This window comes from Phragmites australis, chromosome 5 (genome assembly GCF_958298935.1).
Source record: "Phragmites australis chromosome 5, lpPhrAust1.1, whole genome shotgun sequence".
NCBI classification, from domain to species: Eukaryota; Viridiplantae; Streptophyta; class Magnoliopsida; order Poales; family Poaceae; genus Phragmites; species Phragmites australis.
Genome location: NC_084925.1, coordinates 40,895,539 through 40,916,041, shown reverse-complemented (window position 1 = coordinate 40,916,041; position 20,503 = coordinate 40,895,539). Strand labels below are relative to the sequence as shown.

The 20,503-nt window shown below is 43.9% G+C and overlaps 1 protein-coding gene across 4 annotated transcripts; it reads right to left on the bottom strand.

Moving 5' to 3' along the window:
- Positions 1–11,516: 11,516 nt before the first annotated feature.
- On the bottom strand, positions 11,517–16,831 carry LOC133919698 (zinc finger protein CONSTANS-LIKE 9-like). 4 transcript variants are annotated; one of them, XM_062364178.1, is made up of 5 exons: positions 16,639–16,822; positions 14,364–15,098; positions 13,527–13,727; positions 12,728–13,032; positions 11,517–12,325 (listed from the first exon to the last, which is right to left on the bottom strand). In XM_062364178.1, the coding sequence occupies exons 2-5, from the start codon at positions 14,949–14,951 to the stop codon at positions 12,199–12,201; spliced, it is 1,221 nt and encodes a 406-aa protein (XP_062220162.1). In that variant the 5' UTR covers positions 14,952–15,098; positions 16,639–16,822; the 3' UTR covers positions 11,517–12,198. The 4 variants fall into 4 exon arrangements, with proteins under 4 accessions (XP_062220162.1, XP_062220164.1, XP_062220163.1 ...); XM_062364180.1 differs by having other exon boundaries at positions 14,364–15,048; XM_062364182.1 differs by having other exon boundaries at positions 12,186–12,325; positions 12,712–13,032; positions 16,639–16,831.
- Between the last annotated feature and the right edge of the window lie 3,672 nt (positions 16,832–20,503).

The following is a 20,503-nucleotide window of genomic DNA, read 5'->3' as shown; positions in this document are numbered from 1 at the left end:
CGGTTTGTTCCTTATTATGATTATGTATTCTAATTTTAAAAGTAAAAATAAACGATTTTAATTTAAAAGCTGATTTTCATAATATACCAACCAAGTTTTACTCAGAAATCTTACAATCCACGATCTAGAAGAAAGAATTTCTCCACAAAATTCAAATTGTGACAATTCATGAAAACAAATAGTGTCTGAGTTTTATTTTCCTCCTCCAGAAACAAAAATAATAATGGCATTTAAAAAAATCGATGATGAGCTGTTGTTTCTATTAGGATAAATGTAATGATTACCAAAAAACTTTAAGAGCACGCACGTGGAGGTAAATGAGATAAGTGTACAACAGTCCATGCTTGCACGTAGTACAAGCGACGCATTTAGGCCCCGATTGCATAGGCTGCGGCTTCTGCAGAAGCAGCTGTTGGCTGGTTGGCTAGAGAAGTGGCTGTGGTTGTTGGACTTTTAAGTTAGGAAGAAAGCCGTTTGGATAGCTATCTGTTATAGTTGTGGCTGAATGAGGAAATGTCTGAAAGACCCCTGGTTCAGCTAATTAGTTGTAAATATGTTGTTAAAGCGTGATTGACCTGTTTGAACCCTGATAAAGCTGCAACGACATATGTACGAACAACGACATCGAACAATACATGCATTCCTAGCAGAGAATATTCCACAAATAGTAGGATATCAAGTTACAATACCAAAATCTTATTCGGCAAATAGTAGTAGCAGCATGTAATAGAAATATTCGACAATTAGTAGGATATGTCTCGTTACAATACTAAAGTCTTATTTGGCAAATACTAGTAGTAGCATGTAATGAAAATATTCCTAAATTATACTTGCCATCAAAGAGGTAGCAATATTGTCACGAAACTGGTTCATGTCTTGCTCATCGTGCTCGATAGCGGTGTCGCCATCACCTCCCACTTGAGCAACTTCCGGAACGTAGTTCTCATCAGTGTCACATTTTTCAAAGTCCTCATCATGTAAGGCAATGTCACATATAAATTATGAAGGGCCATACATACAAGAATTATTTGAGTTTGCTTTATCATTGGGTACGCTGGTATGCCCAATAAGACCATCCATCTCATCTTTAAAACACTGAATGACCTCTCAATTACATTTCGAAGAGAGTAATGAGCATGATTAAACACTTCATACTTCCCGCTTGGTTGTCATCCTTGACGAAATTCCTAAAGATGATACTTCTTTCCCTTGTAAGGTGCAAGGTATCCGTGTTTGTTTGGATATCTAGAATCAACTAGATAGTGCATATCTACATACAAGGTCGCATGACAACGGTGAGTAAAAAAAGTTGAACTGTCAATGGGTTAGTGAAAATGGTTACCTACAGGTGGCTGAGGGAAACTTGTCACATATTTTCTCAATGAGTCATTGAATATACGCGTATCATGCGCTGGCCCCCGCCATCCGGCCACCACAAAGGTAAATCTCATATCAAAGTCATAAACAACCATCACATTTTGCGTCGATAGCCATGTCGATTGGTGTGATTGATAATCTCATCGTAGGTATAATGACACACATATGTGTGTGCCATCTATTGCACTGATGCATCCATTAAAACGAGGAAAAAACCTACCATCTTGCAGTCTAGAATGCATGATGTTAAAGTTTGGATCCCTAAGTTTAATGCTTTGTGCAGCTAAGGCATTGACAAAACGCAAGACATGTAGAATTTTCTACAAATTGTTTCTTTAGACCTCTTGAACTTATTCTTTGCTTGCCTAATTAATTCTCCTGCTCCTACCATCCAAAGAAATATAGCTAAACTTTCAACTGAGGTTCATAACCTACCAGATTTAAGGTTATAATTTGCAACTAGAGTGTCATGCAATGTGTTCTATATGGTTCCTATTTTAATCTTGGGGGATTAAGCTTTGAAAAATTGGAGGAAGTGTCTAAATTAATCTTTGGAGTGTTCCTAGCTTTCATCCAATGTGGTTAGGATCATGATTTCACTAGGGATGGATAGCCCTCTGAATAAGCTTTTTATAGAGTCCAAAATCATCAAAATTGGATATTAGGATCAAAAGTTATTACCGTTTTTAAAGGGTCGGCTATTCTTATTTCGGAAGTTATGATCCAAAGTTCCGACGGGTGGATTGGAAGTTCCGATCTATTGGGACATCCGATGTTCAAAAGAGTCAAGGTTCTCGGTTTGGAGTTAATTTTTAATTAGAAGTTTCATTGTGTGGTTTTTAGCAGGTCCGAGAGTGAGTTTTGCCCGAATTTGACCGTTGGGAGACATGGGATCGGATTCCGATCTGGGGATCAAAAGTTCCGATGTGGTTAGAATCTTTCTAACGGCAAGTTTTTTAGAGTAGGATATTTATACATCTTTGCCTCCTTGCATGGGGGCAAGATTTGAAGTTTTTGGCTGGCTTTTTGGTGCTGAGAAGTGGTGTTAGAATTTAGTGTTCTACATTTGAGTGCTCCCCTCCCCTCTCTATCAAGATTTTATGAGAATCAAGCCTTTGTGGCTCAGTGAGGATAGAGTGAGATGTTTGAGGTGTGTGAAGCTTGGGTTGCTCGCGCGTGTCGTATTAGTTGTGTATGTTTGAGTACTTGGCGTTGATCGTGCGCGAGTTTGAGAGTTTCTTACTATTGGAGACCACCGTCTTCTAGACGGCTCGGTGGTGGATTGTCGGCGATTTCCTCGAGTGAAAATTGTGAGGAGGCCTAAAAGTAGTTGCAGAACTCACCATCTTCGGAGTAGATAAAGAGTTGGTCATAGTAGAGGTGATAAGTGCATGTGTGCAACCTCGTGAGAAAAATGATTGAAAAAGACCTAGCTTAAGCGTGACCGAGCTTCCTCAATGAAAACATAGGATATCGGTGGATATCCGAACTTTGATAACAAATCATTTGTCTCCATATTTCCTAACTCTTGTGCATTACATTGATATTCATGCATGTATGTTTATTTATATGTGTATTGAGTTAATTTCGTGATATTCAAATCTATTTTTCTGAGCTAATCGAAAGATCCGATGAGTAATATTGGAACTTCCGAAGAACAATAAAATCGGAACTTCTGATAAATAGTACCAGAACTTCCGATGAACAACAATTTCAGAACTTAGAGTTTTCCTGCATATCTTGCTATATTTTAATAATCTTTGTCATACTTTAGGATTGTAACCTTCACATTTTGTTCAGAGTAATTGTGCACTAGGTTAGCGTAACATATTTAGATTTTTCACTTGTGAAAAATTAATTAATTTATTTTTATTGCAAGTTTATACCAAATAGTAAAATAGGACGAAATTTTGTAAAAATGCCTATTCACCCCCCCCCCCCCTTTAAGCGATATCATTGTCCTCTCACTCACCTCCGCTTCTCGCCTCTCATGATGACGTTCGAGGAGGAGGTGCGGGCGAGTGGTCCTCCTGAAAAGTTTGGTGCCCGTTGGTAAAGAGAGATGGGTGGGAGGTGGAGATGTCAAACTGCACGTGGATGTGGCAGCGGCAAGCGCTGTCCTTCTTTGCCAACCCCTCACTGCGTCACCTTGGAGGCGCTGCTCTCTGCATCCTCCGTCATCACCATGACGATTGTCTCCCCTCTACTCGCTGAGCTGTGATGACACCTAGGGAGGAGGCAGAGGGTTAGGGTGGGGGAGAGGCAGGGTGGGCAGCGCGAGGGCAACACCTGGTCGAGGGTGCATGGATGGATCTGAATGGGGAGCACATCAGAGGTAGGGAAGGCGGGGCAACTTGACCCGCGTGAATCCTGCCCACCGCGATCCCCGCGCATGTGAGGCTGACGAGGCAGGGACCGACATAGGTGATGGATCTGCCATTGCGGGCGAGGGTGCAGGGTTTTTGACGGTGGTGGTCATAGACGATACAATTTGCGTCGTGTGGTGGAGGAGAAGGATGTGTTTGTCGCTACGGCTTGCAACGGAGGAGAGGACCGGATGGGTGTGTAAGGAGCACAAACCATGCCATTTTTTATTTTAATTTTGTGGGAGTTTTTATTGGTTTTATCTGGTTTTTTATTAGACAAGTGGGGAGCCGGAGATGGGGGAGGACACACGACTAACTCGTACTTTATATAGTAAAGATTTACTAGTTTACTCGTAGCAATAGTAGGATAGGAGTGCAGTAGAATTTTGACCCTGGATGCCACTAGGTTTTGTAAACCGTGACGTCAAGTAGTTTCTACATAGGCCTCGATACCGAGCCGACTCGGCTCGGCTCGTTCTAGCTCATTATCATAATAAGTTGGCTCGGCTCGGCTCATTATGTTAGTGGGCTAGTAAGTTGGCATGGCTTAGCTCATTAAGCTCGACACACTTTTTGAATAAAGAATACATTTTTATTTCTACTATGTTACTAATAGAGAAGTTATGAGTCTCTTTGAATTGCAAGAAATTCCGAAAGTTCAGAAAAATTTATTGCATACTCCTATCCAAATGCGACTTAAAACTGCTCAACACCACTCAGTTAATTCTATCTACCAAGAGAAATTGGCGGTCTAGAAGCTTATCTTTCTGTAAAAAAAAGACACACAAGAAATTCATTGTTTCTTTACCATTTATATGTTATTATAAAAATAGGTCTTGCCCATTTTTTTAGGTTGTTAGCGCCACCTAGAGTAAATTGCTCTTTTAGCAAAAAAAACTACACACGCATCAACAAGACTTGCATATCCGTTGAGGAGAGATCTACATGCTTGGCCTTGTAGGCGAGGCAGCGAGCCTTGTTGGCACAAGTGGGTCTAGTGAGTTGTCGGGCGGTATCGTGTCAAGATCACTGATGGCTAACGGTGGTTAAGGCATAGGACCTCATGTGTGCACAGGATTTGTGATATAGGAGATCACTTACGTAATGCACTACTTAGGTATGTCAGCTGATATTGTGGGGTCTTGGCTCGTCGAGCTCACGAGTGAGCTCGACCTACCCATTAACTAAACGAGCTAATATGTTAACTCGAATCGCTATAAAATACATCGAGCGGAGTAAAGCCAGTAACAAGACGAGCCAAACTCACAGCTTTCGAGCTTTTCATCCTCCCCTATTTCTACGACAACGAGTAGATGAGCTGATGAGGCCGCTTGGTCCCCGGCTTTTCCATCACTGTCTCGACCATCGGCCAGAATGCATATCAGGAATTTAAGATCTATCCAAATTCATGCGAATCAAAAGGTTTATGTGGTGATGACCGCTGGGCAAATAGCCAGCTGCTTATCGACCTACCTAAGATAACTGGCGGGAGGTGGCCGGAGCTTCTGGCTCAGTAGCCGCTGCTACGGAAAATAATCTTATGTGACTTAGTCTCATACATTTAAGTGCTGGATCCAATTTATGATGTAATATGCGGCCCAAGTTACTATAAAATATATGGATGAATAGAGAAAATCATGAATAAAAAAAAATGACACATGTCACAACATAAATTGAGTCCAGCTCTTAAATAAAATGAAATCGGTTTCATAAGATTATTTTCCTGCTGCCACACAGGGTGAGAATGAATGGAAGGTGCTGTGAGAAGGAACGGCGAGCCCTGCGCTGTTCGGCCGAGGCGCCGAGCGGGCCGCCGAGGTCCCGGTGCCAACCAGTTTTCGTATTTTTCTTCGGAGTTTTTTTTATTTTTATATATTTTTTAGTTAAAATTTAAATAAATAGATTATCGGAAAAAATATTTACAGAACTAGGCGCCCACAACCCTCTTAGGGGGCTGTAGCCCTCTAAGAGGGCAGTTAGGGGTCCTAACCGCCCTCTGAGAAGGCGGTTGGCCTAACCGCCCCCTCAGAGGGCGGCTGGGGCCTTCCCGCCCGGCCCCCTCAGGGGGCGGGTAGAGCTCCTTACCGCCCTCTCAGGGGGCGGTAAGGGCTTCACCCACCCCGCCGCGCCGCACCAGCCCTCTCGGCTATAAGTAGCCAAAAAATAGGGAAAACCTCATAAAATTCGGAAAAAAGTGAAATTTGAGAAGAGAGGGAAGTAGAGAGGAGAGGAGAGGGGAGGAAGGGAGGTCGGCGAAGCCCTACTGCATTTGGGCTGTAGATTTGAAGAAAAAATTCAGGTAATTTTTTTCTCTTTTTATTTTTTTAATTAGTTCAGTAGTAGTATATGACATAGATTTTAGACATTTATGACTTAGGGTTTAGAAAATTGTCAAATTTAGTTAAAAAATGGTACGATAGTAGTTAAATATAGAATATTATTTTTAGTATATTATTTTCCGTATGTTATTTGTAGTATATAGTTTTTAGTATATTATTTGTACCTGTGGACGTATGAGGCAACATTTGATAATAATTTGCGAACAAAGGGTACCATTTAAAAACTATTTTATCCGACAATCAGAAATATAGTTTGTTGTCTTAACATGTGTTCTATTTGCGGGTGTTTCTAGGGATGACAGACAAATTAATTTTTTAGATATATTATGGTGAGGGTGAAATTAGATACGGTCCCAACGGTGTAGATCTCGTCATGTCATGAAGGGACTTAGTAAGGCTAATGAGAGGACTATTGTGGGTGTATGCAAATGGCTCATGCGGTTTTTCCAACTGGATCCGCAGCAATATGAGCTGAAGTTGAAAGGTGTTCTGAGCCGTGCTAGTCAGGGATACTTTGGTGAGCTTGTTCCCATCGAAGCCACATCAACTTGGAGGCAGTATGTAGATATATGCTGTGAACGTGGCCTGCCGCTTGTTTTATTAGTTGATGCGTACTTGAAAGATCAAAATGAGGTGAACTCTGCAGAAGCAGTTGCAGGACCAAGTGAGGCAGTGGAAGTTGAGTCAGAGGCGGCTAATGTAGGGTCCAGGGAGGAGGATGGTGATGTTCCAGAGCTGCAGCCGATGGGTGTAACTGATGAAGGGGAGCACATCCCTAGCATCATTGAAGATATGAATTTGGAGGATGAAGAGTTGGAGGAAGGCCTTGCAGATGGGGATTCGTCTGATGAGGAGGCTAATGCTCCAGTTCCTGCAGAGTGGCGGGATCAAGAATTTTCGAAGTTGGTGGTTAGCGAGGCTGACCAGACACCGTGGTAGTACCATGAGAATGAGGTGTCACAGGGTGCTATGTACCCTACAAAAGAGGCAGTTGTTGATGCAGTGAAATTCTGGTCGTTGTCTCTTCGTAGGCAATTCAAGGTTGTTAAATCAAGTAAAAGAGAGTATGATGTGAAGTGCTTGGTTCCTCAGTGCCCTTGGTGGGTGCACGCATTCAGAGGGAAATGGGCAGACTACTGGCAATGCTCAATAGTTAAGGAACATAATTGTCACATTGAGGAAATAGAGTTCGCCCACCGGAACCTGTCTTCTGCTTTCATTGCAAATGTTATGTACGGAGAGATTGTGGACAACCTAAGGTATGAGCCACGATCAATAATCCGTGCTATTGAGCAAAGGTTCCAGTACACAATAAACTATGCGAAGGCATGAAGGGCGAAATAAAAGGCTATTGAGATGAGATTCGGTACATATGAATATTCGTATCACAATCTACCTTGTCAATTAGCCACAATTTGTGCAAGAAATCCAGACAGCTACTATGATATTAAGCATTACCCCTCTACTGATGTGGAGTACAGCGGAAAAAGAGTGTTGCAGCGTGCTTTCTTTGCATTCGGTGCAACTATCAAAGCATTTAGATATTGCCGACCCATCATATGTTTAGATGAAACATTCATGACTGGGAAGTACAAAGGGCAGATTTTGTCTGCAATAGGGGTCGATGGTAACAACCAAGTCCTGCCACTAGGGTTTGCGTTCGTGGAGAGTGAGAACGGGGACAGCTGATATTGGTTCCTAGAGCGGGTGAAGCATGCAATTGTTCTTGACCGACCAGATGTGTGTCTCATTCATGATAGACATGCAGGATTGTTGCAGATTTTGCTGGATATGCAACACGGTAGCGTGCGACTGGGTGTACCAGTACAGTGGCCAAATCTCAAAAGCAGGTGGTGCATGCACCATATGGGTGCGAACTTCTACAGACAGTTTAAAAACAAAGAATTAATGAAGCTCTTCAAGAAGTTGTGCAGTCAGAACCAGCAACGTAAGTTCAACGTATTATGGGCAAGACTTGATGAACTGACTCTTAAACAAACTGCGGAGGCTGCACCTAACGGTGAGGAACCAATAGCTCTCGGTTCTCTCCCAACCGATACTCCGCAGATTGTAAGGAGATCGGGCTCATCTATTAGGAGCTTTTCACAGTGGATACGCAATGAGCCGAATGAAAAATGGGCTTTACTGTACGACAGTGGTGGTGCCAGGTATGGAGTAATGATTACAAATCTTGCTGAGGTTTATAATTGGGTCATACGAGGAATGAGGTCCCTACCACTAGTTGGAATTGTAGAAGGCATTTTGCATGGGACCTGCAAGTACTTCATTGATCGGTATGCAGCTGCTAAGGTTGTAATGGAGGAAAATCGTATGCTTTACGGCCGGATGCTGTGTGAGTACATGGAGAAGGCAAATAGGAAGGCCCACATGCATCGCGCAAATCAAGAGGGCATTGCAGAGCACAGGTTCAGTGTCCTGTGTCGGGATAAGGGTCGGAGGGGGGGGGGTAGACGTGAGCAGCATGTTCAAGAGTGTGTGCTAAGGAGTGGGACATGCATATGTAGTTGTCAAAAGCCACAATTACTCCACAAACCTTGTACACACGTCATAGCTACGTGCGCGGAGCACCATATGCTTCCAAGGCAATATGTGTCACAATATTTCATGAAAGATCAAGTACTGAACACATGGAACCAGGAGCTGTATGGTTACGGCATTGTTGACACTTATACAAGTAACCCAGGGCCTGCAAGAATATATGTGCCTGATTTGGGAAAGATGAAGAACGCACCGGGGCGAAGACAAACTCGTCGGATTCGCAATGATATGGATGAATTCGAGGCTGGCCCTAGGATCAAGCGATGCAGTCAGTGAATGAAGTAGGTCACACTTACAAATATTGTCCCAAAATTGCAAGCGGTGATGCACATGTTGTCTAGGTGAGCTTCATGTGTGTTCAGCTAGTTTTGTACTATTTTAATATGTGTTAATTTTGCATATAGTTAATTTGCATTGAAAGTATATTATTGTTGTACTTATTTACCAATGTATTAATGTACATGCCTTTCAAATGCAGAGATGGCTCACCCTTCGACCCCGGAGCTTTTAGACCCTGCCGTGGACAAGAAGCATCGCAGCTTCTTATCCGCCGAGCACCAGACGGAGCTAGGAGTGTTTCGGCCACGAGGCCCCGGAGAGCTGCTGACGGTAGACGAGCGATGGACCCACATGTACTACCAAAATTTGATACAAAATTGTCATATCACGAGGGAGGTATGAGTAGCATTTTACATTTTTTTAACTAACATATGCATATTCGCTTCGTGATGTACTCCTATTCAGACACGTTCAATGCACAAGTGACCACAGCACTAAACTTTAACCATGACTTGACAACACATGCCTCCTGCCGCAGGCTTTTAACAAGATGTGCCAACACTACCTAGCTTTTTCAAATCAGTAAATGACAACACGGGTACCAATAAACATGGAATCTCTGACCATGGGCAATAACAAAACTTTCCCATTCTTCAAGATGGAATCCGATGCTCCTCCCAGCAGCTACGCCCATACCCTCACTCCTTTCTTCAAGACCGAATCCAATGCTCCTGCCTCCCCCAACTATAAATAGCCGAACCTCCTTACGGTGAAGCATCGCTCATTTCTCATATCTCTCAAGGTCAATGTCTTCCTCAGCTCCATCGAGCCCACCAAAGAAACATTGGGGGACTACCATACCTGAAGGTCTCGAACCACCAATGTGCTTCTGTGGTGACCTTTGTAAGCTCCGCGAGTCGCAGGACATCTCATACACCTATGGACTGCGCTTCTTCATGTGTGCCAACTACGAGTATGACAAGCCTCGCCATGCAACAACTGGTTATCGACCGGTACGGTAACAGATATCCGCCTCATCTCTTCCGATTACGCACCCTCTTTTACTAACCGCTCATCTTGTTCCATTTGTTCAATCCCCTCCACCGCTCTGTGATTTTATTCAGTGGCTCGACAATGAGCAAAATGACTCACAGAAGTTGTGGGTCGACATGAACATGAGGTGGAGAAAGGAAGCCTACGCACGTCGCGAGTACGAACAACAGCAAGAGGAGCTTCGCCTCAAGCGGGAGGAAGAAGAGCGTATGAGGAAGGCGGCCCACGATCGTACCGTGGCTCAGGCTCGAGAGGCGGAGAGGGAAAGGAAGCAGGAGAGAGCCCGCCGTGCTAAGGCGGCAGGTCCTGATGCCCTCCGAAAGGGAAAGTGTCCTAGATGTACACAGTAGAGAGTACCTAATGTAACCCGACATACGTTCCTTCCATAAGGCATGTTATGATTAGGATCGGCGCACTAATAAGTAGGTCTTAGTGCGAACCGTACATGCCACCTTTGTTTCCTCATCGTATCGTCGCGGTTACAGTGTATTGATATGTTTTCACCATGTGTTCAATACTATGTTTGTCCTCGTTCCCACCCCATACCCACGTAAAATGCTGCAACTACTAATTATTGATTTTTTTCTCCCATTATTACATAACCTACTCCAAATTTAATTTCTTAATTTCCTTAGACCCCTTCCTTTTTTATTTCTTTAATTACAAAAATAATACATTTTAGAGGATAAAATGGAAAAAATAATAATTTTACAGGAAAAAAATGGGCCTAACCGCCCCCTGAGAGGACGGTTACCCCCTCTTGCCGCCCTCTGAGGGGCCGGTTAGGCCTACCGCCCTCTCAGGAGACGGTTAGGACCCCTAACCGCTCTCTCAGAGGGCTGCGGGCGTCTAGTTCTGTAAATATTTTCCCCGGTAATCTATTTATTTAAATTTTAACTAAAAAAATATATATAAAAAAACTCTTTTTCTTCGTATATGTATAGCGAAGCATCCGGGCCGAAAATAGCAGCCGAACGCTGATGGATGGATTCGGCCCAAATATTTTGAGCACATCCCACCCAGTAAAGCGAAACGGCAGGCGATACCCAACCCTACAGCGCGTCGTCGTCTCGTCCGCCTCTCCAGGACACGCGCACGGAGCCCGGTCTCCAGTAGAGGAAAGCAAGCAACCGCGAGACGTCTCCAGACTCCAGAGCCCAGAGGGTGGCTGGAGCAAGGAGTCCCGACCACGGTCGTCGCGTCGCCTGCACAGTCACACTCAGCCGCCGTTCAGGCTCAGGTGGGCACAAAAATCGACGCCTACGGTATTCGCTCCCATTGCTCAAAGCTTCCACCGGCAAGCAGCTAGGCGGGCATGGAGTGGAGCGTTCTAGGATTGGAACACCGCCACCGCCAGCGCGTAGTGAGGCCAACAATGGAGAACCTGTCTGTTGCAGTCGCGGCGTGGCATGCTGTCGAGCCGACCGGCACCAGGAAACGCAAACGAATGCAGCGAGCGAAGTGAATTTTGCTCGCCCAAGAAATAACGGAAGGAAGGAACAAAAATCATCATGCATCTTTCGATCATATGCTCAGGCTCAGATTACAATAAGCGCCATGGGCAGGAGGTCAGGATGATAATAATGGCACAAAATAATTACAGAGGTTCAGTGTCCAGATACAAGGTTCTTCTACTCATCCGACAAATGCTGTAATCTTACAAGAACAAACTTTATAATCATCACAACTAATTGTTCTGCCAATGTTGCATCCATCTATATAAATACACGGCTGAAGAACAATCTCCTCACAACAGCAGATTGCGCTTCACAAAAAATAAAAATTTACATGAGGAAATTTCAGAGGTATAATGTATCGTGTTACCCACAAGTAAAGGCTGGTGGCGCACCGCCGGACACCATGGCAGAAACAGGTACGAGAGCTGGGGGAAGAGCGCCCATAACTGTATCGCATCAATGCACAGATGGCGGAGCGATTCAAACCACTCATCCAGAAGTAACTGAAGATGCATTTTCCATCCACTGCACAGGAGAAAATGGAGCAGTAGCAGCATCCATTACTCACCCGCATGTTTGCATATTTCTTTTTGTCTTTTTCATCCCAACGCTTGGTCTTCCTTTTTAACCCTTTTTCCATATTTCAATTGCAGGCTCTGTTGCAATTACTTGTGCTCTCCAGTGATCTTGCATGTAGCGCAACCAACAACAAATGAGCAGCTGAAGGTTGCTAGGATGACAGTGGATGATAACCAGTTGCATTCAGGTTCAGTAGTTTCTTAGGCTGAGCGGATCATAGTCATATGCTTCGCCAGCCTTTATAAACCGTCCCTTGACCCTTTTCCGCACGTCTGCCCTAGCCTTGCGAGACGCATATCTGATCTTCTTGTCAAATCTGTTGACGAAATTCATGCAAAGAAAAGGTCAATTTACAACTTTTGCAAGGAAATATAATAGTGACACTAAAAAGGAGGGAAGCCCCCCAAAGGCGGCCAAAGTGACTAGTATAGCATGTTGGAGAACTAACCAGACATTTTCAGTTCAAGAGGACAAACAGCTAAAGAGGAAAAGCTTAGCTGAAGTTAGCAGAGTATTTGTGATTTCTTAATCCTTTTATTAGAGGTGTTGCTCTGGGAAATTTTGGGATTTTGTTCCAAACTCCCCTATCCAAAAATTCACATGGAATGATATAAAAGACATGTTCTTGAAGCATTAACCCATGGTCTATGAATTTTAAGCACGGCAAAAACTAAAATGATCACAATTTCCCTGCAAACCCACAATGAGATGTGCTTACTTTCGTCTCTTCTTCTTCTCCTTGTATCGTGTGAGAGCGCTATCTCTGCTACCTCCAGCAAGTGAGCCTTCAGGACCAGGAGAATGCCAGGGTGGCTCACCCATGAGGAGCATTGGTGATACCCCACAATCTTGGTGATTACCAGCGCTGCTCTCACCAGTCAAACCAGAGAAGGAACGGGATAAACTGGATCTGACCTGCCTCACAGGAATACAAAGGCTGGAATCAGCCCTTGCTCCTGGTTTTGACATTGCAGAATCAGCTGATACCACATTGCTACAATCTAGCTGCATATATTTAGGCTCCTGAAAACAAAAAAATGGTCCCAAAAATTTAGTAAGCAAACATCAAATGGAATGCAACGATCTGACAGTCCATTTGACTTACCTATGTATATCATATTATTTGATGAATTTCAATAAAAATAGAGTAATCATCCACTATGTAACCCTTTTAGATGCAAGAGGCAATGGCATACATCATAGATGGGTCGAAACTTGCAACAAAAATGTAGTAAAAAACATGAACCTTCTTATTGATTTATCAAACAAGCATTGTACTCCATGGATAGATAACAAACCTAACCAATTTCTCGATAACACCAAAAGGTCCTGATCTGAATTTTGACAAGTGAAATTAACACAGCAAGTTGTAAATAACTACTGAGGTAGGAAAATAAGACTGATCCTGGCTAACTAGTAGTTTATGGGGGAAAATAAGGGAAACCTCTAGCATGGGAGTAGTCTTTCCCACAACAAACAATACAAATGAAAAAAACTATATACTGAAAAGTTCAAACCTCATTAGAGCCAATAGGTGGTGTTTCCTTCATTTCAAAGTAACTGTCAATTCCAGCATCATCAAAGAGTTGCTCTGTTTGAACATGAGAGGTGCCAAATAGTTCCTTGTAATTCTCGAATGTCAGGTCAGCATCATCCACACAGAAGTCTTCATATATGCTGCCATCATCGAACTTATCATTGACTGTGGTATCAGGTACCTGAGAGATGTAACTAGTATTTCGTAAGCACACAGCAATGACAGGGATGTTATTTTTCAAGAAGAGGACCTGGTGATAAACAAGAAGATCCAAACTGTTTTACAGATTGCAACTGTTCAACCATCCACAATTAGGAGGTCATTGGTACAAAAAAAAAAATCTAGTACCTTGTTGCAGGAATGGACTTTTCATTATAAGGTGAAATTATTAGAAGACTAATAGCCCTGCAGAGAGAGAGAGAGAGAGAGAGAGAGAGAGAGAGAGAGAGAGAGAGAGAGAGAGAGAGAGAGAGAGCTTTGGATAACCAAACAGTAATAAATAGGGACAAATGGATCATCACTCATATAGAAGGAAATATGTAGAAATATTTCCCTTATACTTTCTTCCAAAAGATAATCAGTACATGATTTGTGCTGTCGCATGGCTGAAATGTAACCATGCAACGTGACTATTGTTATTCTATATTTATATGTGACTATTGTTATTCTATATTTCAATTTGGAAAAAGCTTCCTTTATCTAAAAAATATGTTAAGTAACTTTACACGCGATAAGCTACAAGTCTTATGACATATGCAAAAACTTAGCAGAATAGTCAAATATGTTTTTGGAGGGAAATACAAAAGCCACATAGCACCTTTTGCGTCATTGAAACTGGTCCAGCTGGCTGATCAGTGGCTAGTGGCACAATATTGATCCCATCTCCTGAAGAAGACCCTATCAGAGGTTCAAGATTGTCACCAGTGGGTGGCTCACTCATGAGTGTTGTGCTTGCTATTTCCAACAATCTGTTATCATTCGGAGCACCACAACGATTACTCACAGCACTGTCATCAATGATCATCATGCTTATTCCATCCTCACAGTTCAGCTCAGCAGCTACAGTAGGGATATCCATGACAAATGACCAGATTCTCGAAAGCTCTGCCGATGATGGGCAGCCTGAATAACAGTTTATGGCCTGCCTTTTATGCCCCGTAGCCCCCGATGCTGCATCATGCCCATTCCAATCACAATTTTGGCAAAGCGAGGCGTTATCTTCAAGACAACGGACTGCTGCAGGCTGTGAGCCACAACGATCACAAAGAAGGGTCCTTGTATGACGCCGAGACAGTGCATTAGCTGAATGAACATTACGATCACATGATAAGCACAAGGATGCCGCATCTGATCGGCAATAGACCATTGACCTTTGTTTCCCACAGAAATCACAAAGAGCAGCCATGATCCAGGTCAGTATTTGGGAAATTCCGCTAGCTGTTCCGTGCCACTACAAAGGCCACCTTCCTTGTCTTTCTTCAACAGTTGAATTCAGTGAAATCCTATGAGATATTGGTATGTGGATGTGAAAAACCAGTAACAGTACAGCACACTACATAACAAAAGAAAAGGCATACTTTAGCTGACAAAGGTAGTTTGACACCATGAAAACAGCCACCTGTTCTGATCTACCACCAATAGGTATATTTAAAACGTATACTCTAAAGTCTAAACAACAAAAATATACATCTATTCACATCCTGCCATGAGCTAGTGTGAATGTAGGATAACATATACCCACTTCCTGATTTGGCTACACAGGTCGCTTCCATTAAAAGAAAATTTGAGGTTTCGATACAGTCCTCCTAGATCTGCCGGGACCTGGGCATATATAACTCGAAGTTCCAAAACAGAAGCACGGACGACTAGTCTAGGAAAGTAGGAACTTCCATCTGGAACAAATTGTAATTTTAGCTTCTATGCAATTAGTTGCAAGCATAGTCATTAGTCTCTGCAAATCATAAGCAGGGTAAAATAAAAGAAAGCAAGTCCAAAAGACCTAAAACTAGAGTGAGCCTTGAATTGGAGCTACTAAGCAATGAAATGCTAATTATAATAGGTAGCATTGCTTTGAAGAAGCAAAAGCCTCACTTTTCAAGAGAAAAAGAAGAAGTAAAAGCCTCCGCTTATACCAGCTTAGCACAGCATGAAAGCACGCAAGCGTGAGAGCCAAAAGGAATAAGTACAAATAGAACTTGAACAACCGCCGGTGCAAATGGCTAACCTTGTTACTCATTCTATCGGCAAGTCTATATTTTTGCATATCCAGAAGGCACTTTTCTAAGCATTTAATATCAGCAAGCGCGTATTAGCACAGAATAAATTGCCACATGCCAAACTTCCATTGGAACAAGTGTTAAGCAGCACTAACCCTCACCTTTTTTTGGTCACTAGCGCACCTATGCGTGGATAAAGCCAACGGACTTTTTACGCCACTCAAAATAAGCATGGCAAATTTTGCTCTTATCTTTAAAAAACACACACATTTACGCTGCAAAAGGATCTTCTTTCAACACCATAAAACGTTCCGGCTAAGAAGAGAAAAAAGAGCCACGTATAAACAAAGGGCGAAAATATTATCACCATGTGGTAGTACGCAAAAGCAAAATAGCAAAAGAAAAGAAGTGTTCTCTGCTAGTTGAATTGGACGCAAAACCATGATGTCTTCATTATATTAGAGAGGGAAGGTGACGGAAATTTCAAGCAACTAAGTCTGGCTCAAGGATAAAATCAAACAAACCAAAACAACTCACGGACGCTCTACGCAACACGAGACAAAGCGTGAAGAGTCCGCAAAAAGGAAGAAATTGATTACAGTTCAGACTTCCCACTCCAACACATCTCGAACTCCCTGGAGCATCGGAGGGCAGCTAAGCAAGCGGACTCGAAATCACACAATCAAAATCCAAGCTCTGCAATCGAAGAAACAACGAAATCCCCAATCCACATCCAAATCGAAGCCACCCATGCAGCGACAAACCACGAAATAAAGGCAAACTCGCGAAATCAATCAGGCGAACGCGGCGCCGCAGCGACGGGATGGGATCCAATCCGACCACGAGCAGCTCGCGCGAGGTAGCCAGAGCGCTCACCGAATCGCAGCCGCCTCCCTGGAGCTCGGATCCACCCGCGCCGCGCGGCCGAGGCGCGAAACAACACGACGGTGGGGCGGGGGAGGAGGAGCCGAGAAGCTTGCTCCGCGGAGTAAAAGACGACTTGCTTGAAGAGGCAAGGGAGGAAGGGGGTTGGGTGGCGGGTGGGGAGGGGAGGGCGCGGAGATAAGCGAAGCGAAGGGGAGGAAATGGAATGGAACAGAGAGAGGACGAGCAGCAGCAAGGGAAAGAGATGAGGGCGGCGGGGGCCCACCGGATGCCTGTGTGGTGCGGGCCCCATGGGAGCGAGATGGAAAAGTGCGCTGCAGCGCAGCCCTTTTTGCGCTTTTCCGGGGCAGGACCGTCATTCGCGACCAGGATAAGGGGCCGCTCGGCTTTTCGCCAAGTGGCGGTGGGCCTGCTGGTTTCGCCCTCACCTGCGCCGGTGTGGTTGTGACGATCGCTCGCTTGGTCTTCGCTTCTCAGTCCTGCTCTCGCTGGCAGCTGGCGGTTTGGCACGGTCCCCAGGGCGGATGTGGAATTTTTAGATCTTTTTAAAAACTTTTTACGCAGATGGGAAAATAATTTTAAAAAATAGATTAATTTTACGGTGCCATGATATTTGATATTGTGATTGAATTGTACGACGGTATGATAATTAATATCGTGGTAGCTAACACGAACGATATTTCAAATTCAAAATAGAATATCTCTAGCACGACGTCAAATATCACGATGTCATACTATTACACTACGACGTTAAATATTATGGTACTGTGCAAAAAGTTTTATTTGAGTATTAACTTTTTGGCCCCACTTTGCAATGTTATTAAGCATAAGAATAAGAATAGTATTGCTTCAAAAAGAATAAGAATATTGCAATGACATCGCAAAGAGGCTGAAATGAAAACGACCACTACAGCATCGTTCCGGGCACCATAGGCTGATTCTTCCTATGAAATATCAACACTGAACAAGCTGTGGATAGCTTGAGACTTTGAGGTCTCATCAGTCTCCACTCTACGATTTTGTTTACAAATATGGCCCCAACGGCCTGAGCCATATCCAGGAGGAATCAACACGGAGGGGAAGCAGGGCCTTTTTCCGGGGCCCAGTGAGGCCACGTGCCACGACCAGTGACCAATCAAAGTGGATCGTTGTTTTGACGCCGTCCGGCAATTTTGACTCGACCAGTAACGGCGGTTCGGCACCAAGATCGATCACACCAGACGGGCAGGCAGGCAAACATTCCATCGAAACGGCCATCACTGCGAGGCGTGTAGGAAGTACGCCGCACCACGGCGAAGCATAAATCATGTCAACCTGATTTTCTCTCGGAGATTGTCTGTTATAATAAGTATTATGTCCATAAATCGTTTAAATTTATTTGACTTCTGAATAAGTGTTTATTTTAATTACTTTTTTATTTAAAATTAAAATATTTTAGTATAAGTAATTTCATATGAAGGTAAAGTACGAAAAAAGTTGATTATATTCTCTCCCTATAAAATAGTAAAACTAACTAAACCATTTATATCTCTGAGTCCAACAAAATAGAATGGGTTCATGTCACTTTCATCACTTGTATTATCATCACCAATAGTATCATAAGTAGCTTGAGCACCAGTATCATTGTTGTCGAGGGTTGTTCCTGACAATGATTCCAGGTATATAGATCGATAGGCGCGTAAACGATGTTTACAATGTGCGTGTATTTATGATGAACTCAAGAACACATATATTATCTAGGTTCGTGCCTCCTTAAAAATAATAGTCCTACGTTCTATGTGTTTTATTATCAGTGTTTGTGAACTAGTTACAGATGAGTTTTCTTGACTACTACCTTCTCTCCTTACAAACTAGATCCTGCTCTCTTTATATACTAGAAAGAATAAGAACTTACAAGTGGACCCTATTTAGCAGACTCATGTCTGACTAGATATTCTACTTTTAGATATCATAGAGAAACGAGTAAACCTAGTGTGTCCTGAGAGCTCTGCCTGTCCGTCCCATCCATGGAACGCCGCCGCACCTGCCTTCGCCAGTCGCTCAGCCTGTCCCATCGTCGTGCATTGCAAGTTCGTCTGTCAAGTCATCTTGTCCCTATGCTTCGTGAGTCTACCTGCAAAATCATCCAATTGCATAGTCGTTCTGCAGATCCTGTCCCATCCATCACGCTGACCATGACTTTGTTCGCTGAAGGAGGTGCTTCAGGAAGGAAAACATTTGAGTATGCACCAATAAATACGATTAAATAGGTTAGATATGAGCATCCCACGACCGGCAAGGGCTAGTCGTGGGACCATATTATATCGCAAGGAGGCTAGCCATTCAAGTCTTGTGCTGATCGTACGAGTCAATGGCTAGTCCCTCAATAGGCTAGGGTTTAGAAAAAATCCATCGCCGATCACTACATCCCTCATGAGGCCTATTAGCTAGAATACTCCCTTACTCAATACTTCGACAGTAGCCCCTAAGCTTCCTCGTGGCTATGGTTAGGTCTGGTCGTACCACTTGGGTTCCGTGGGTACATAGTCCATCCAGAGAGTGGTCGTCGACGCTGTTTAGCTTCAGAGTTTGACTCTAAACTTCACATCATGTTGAAGAGCGTTCTAAAAAAGAAAGATAGAGAGAAACATTGTTTGCCGCTGGGCTCGAGAGATTCTTGGTTCCCCATGTGCGCCCCCTTGGATTTTGAGCGATTCGGATGCCGCACTGGTTGAGGTTCATCAGTACTTCTGAGAGTGAGGTGTTTAAGACAAGATAGGTATAAGAAGCTAAGTTGTTAGTGTCCAGACACAGCTGCGTATGCACGGTTTTGATCAGGAAGCAGTCGTAAGCCCCCAGGGTGGTAAATGATAGGATCAGGGATATTCCCCGCAGTAGTTCCGTCTTCCTCCCTAGGCGTGAATCAATGGCTGGCCAGGCTATAAAAGTAGAAGTTTACCCAGCCGGCCACCCGTCGATGTTTTTTGCAAGACAAGACGGTAACTATTCTTGTGTATTATAGCATCCTCCTCCCATTCTTCATCGGTAAGGTTGATGATTTTGGAGGATTTGGCAAAAGCTGAGTCACCTCTGACGTTATCTCTGCTCGTTGTGGTACCCTCGGAGACAGACAATCTCAAAATCCTTCTTACAGGGTTAGAACCAGCTGCCGTCGTACTTCCCTCGTTACAGAGAGGGGTTCCACCTGCTTCTGCGTTGCAGGCATGCAAGGGGCGGCTGACATAAGTGTGTTTCTGGTAAGCGGCCGAGAAGCACGACGTTTGGGGCTCATAAGTCATAAGAGATTTTTTTTAGCCACAAGTTGTCCCATAAAAGCTCCAAAAGACACGGCCCGTAGTGAAGGGAGCAAAACGATAAGCGTAAATTTATCTTGCTCGTTTCGGTAGCTAATCAATCTTCCGCATGCAATCCGACGGCCCAGGTTGAGCAACCTCGTGCGATCTGAGTCCCTGCCTCTCTCACATCCTTGCTCTTTGCAGCCGTCGTGGCCGGTGAGGCGGTGACACCTTTCTCTCTGAGTTTCTGGCCGGGGTACACCAAAACAAGGCTCGAATGGCATGTGCCCGTGCGGCGTCCGTGCTCACTCCGTAGCTGCGTAGCATGTTCGGCGACCATACATGTGGAGAGAGCCACCAAATTCTTCCCTTTTTCTATGTACATCGCGGCGTGGATGTGAGTCAGGGACTCCGATTCCAGTGAAGAAAATGGCATGACGACCGAGAGATCCATCAGCGGCAGCCTGTTTCTGTGACGTGGACTCAGGTAGCCCAATGAAGAAGCTGGCTCAGGCTGGCTGTCATGTAGGATCGCGAGAGCAGTAGTGGACCTGCCCTGCGGCATGCCAATCTGCCATGCG

Coding starts and splice junctions, on each gene's coding strand:
- LOC133919698 (XM_062364178.1), bottom strand. CDS start 14,951: ATGGCTGCTCTTTGTGATTTCTGTGGGAAACAAAGGTCAATGGTCTAT. Junction 13,033..13,526: donor CACCTATTGGCTCTAATGAG/GTTTGAACTTTT, acceptor TTTTGTTTTCAG/GAGCCTAAATATATGCAGCT. Junction 12,326..12,727: donor GAGAAGAAGAAGAGACGAAA/GTAAGCACATCT, acceptor TTTCGTCAACAG/ATTTGACAAGAAGATCAGAT.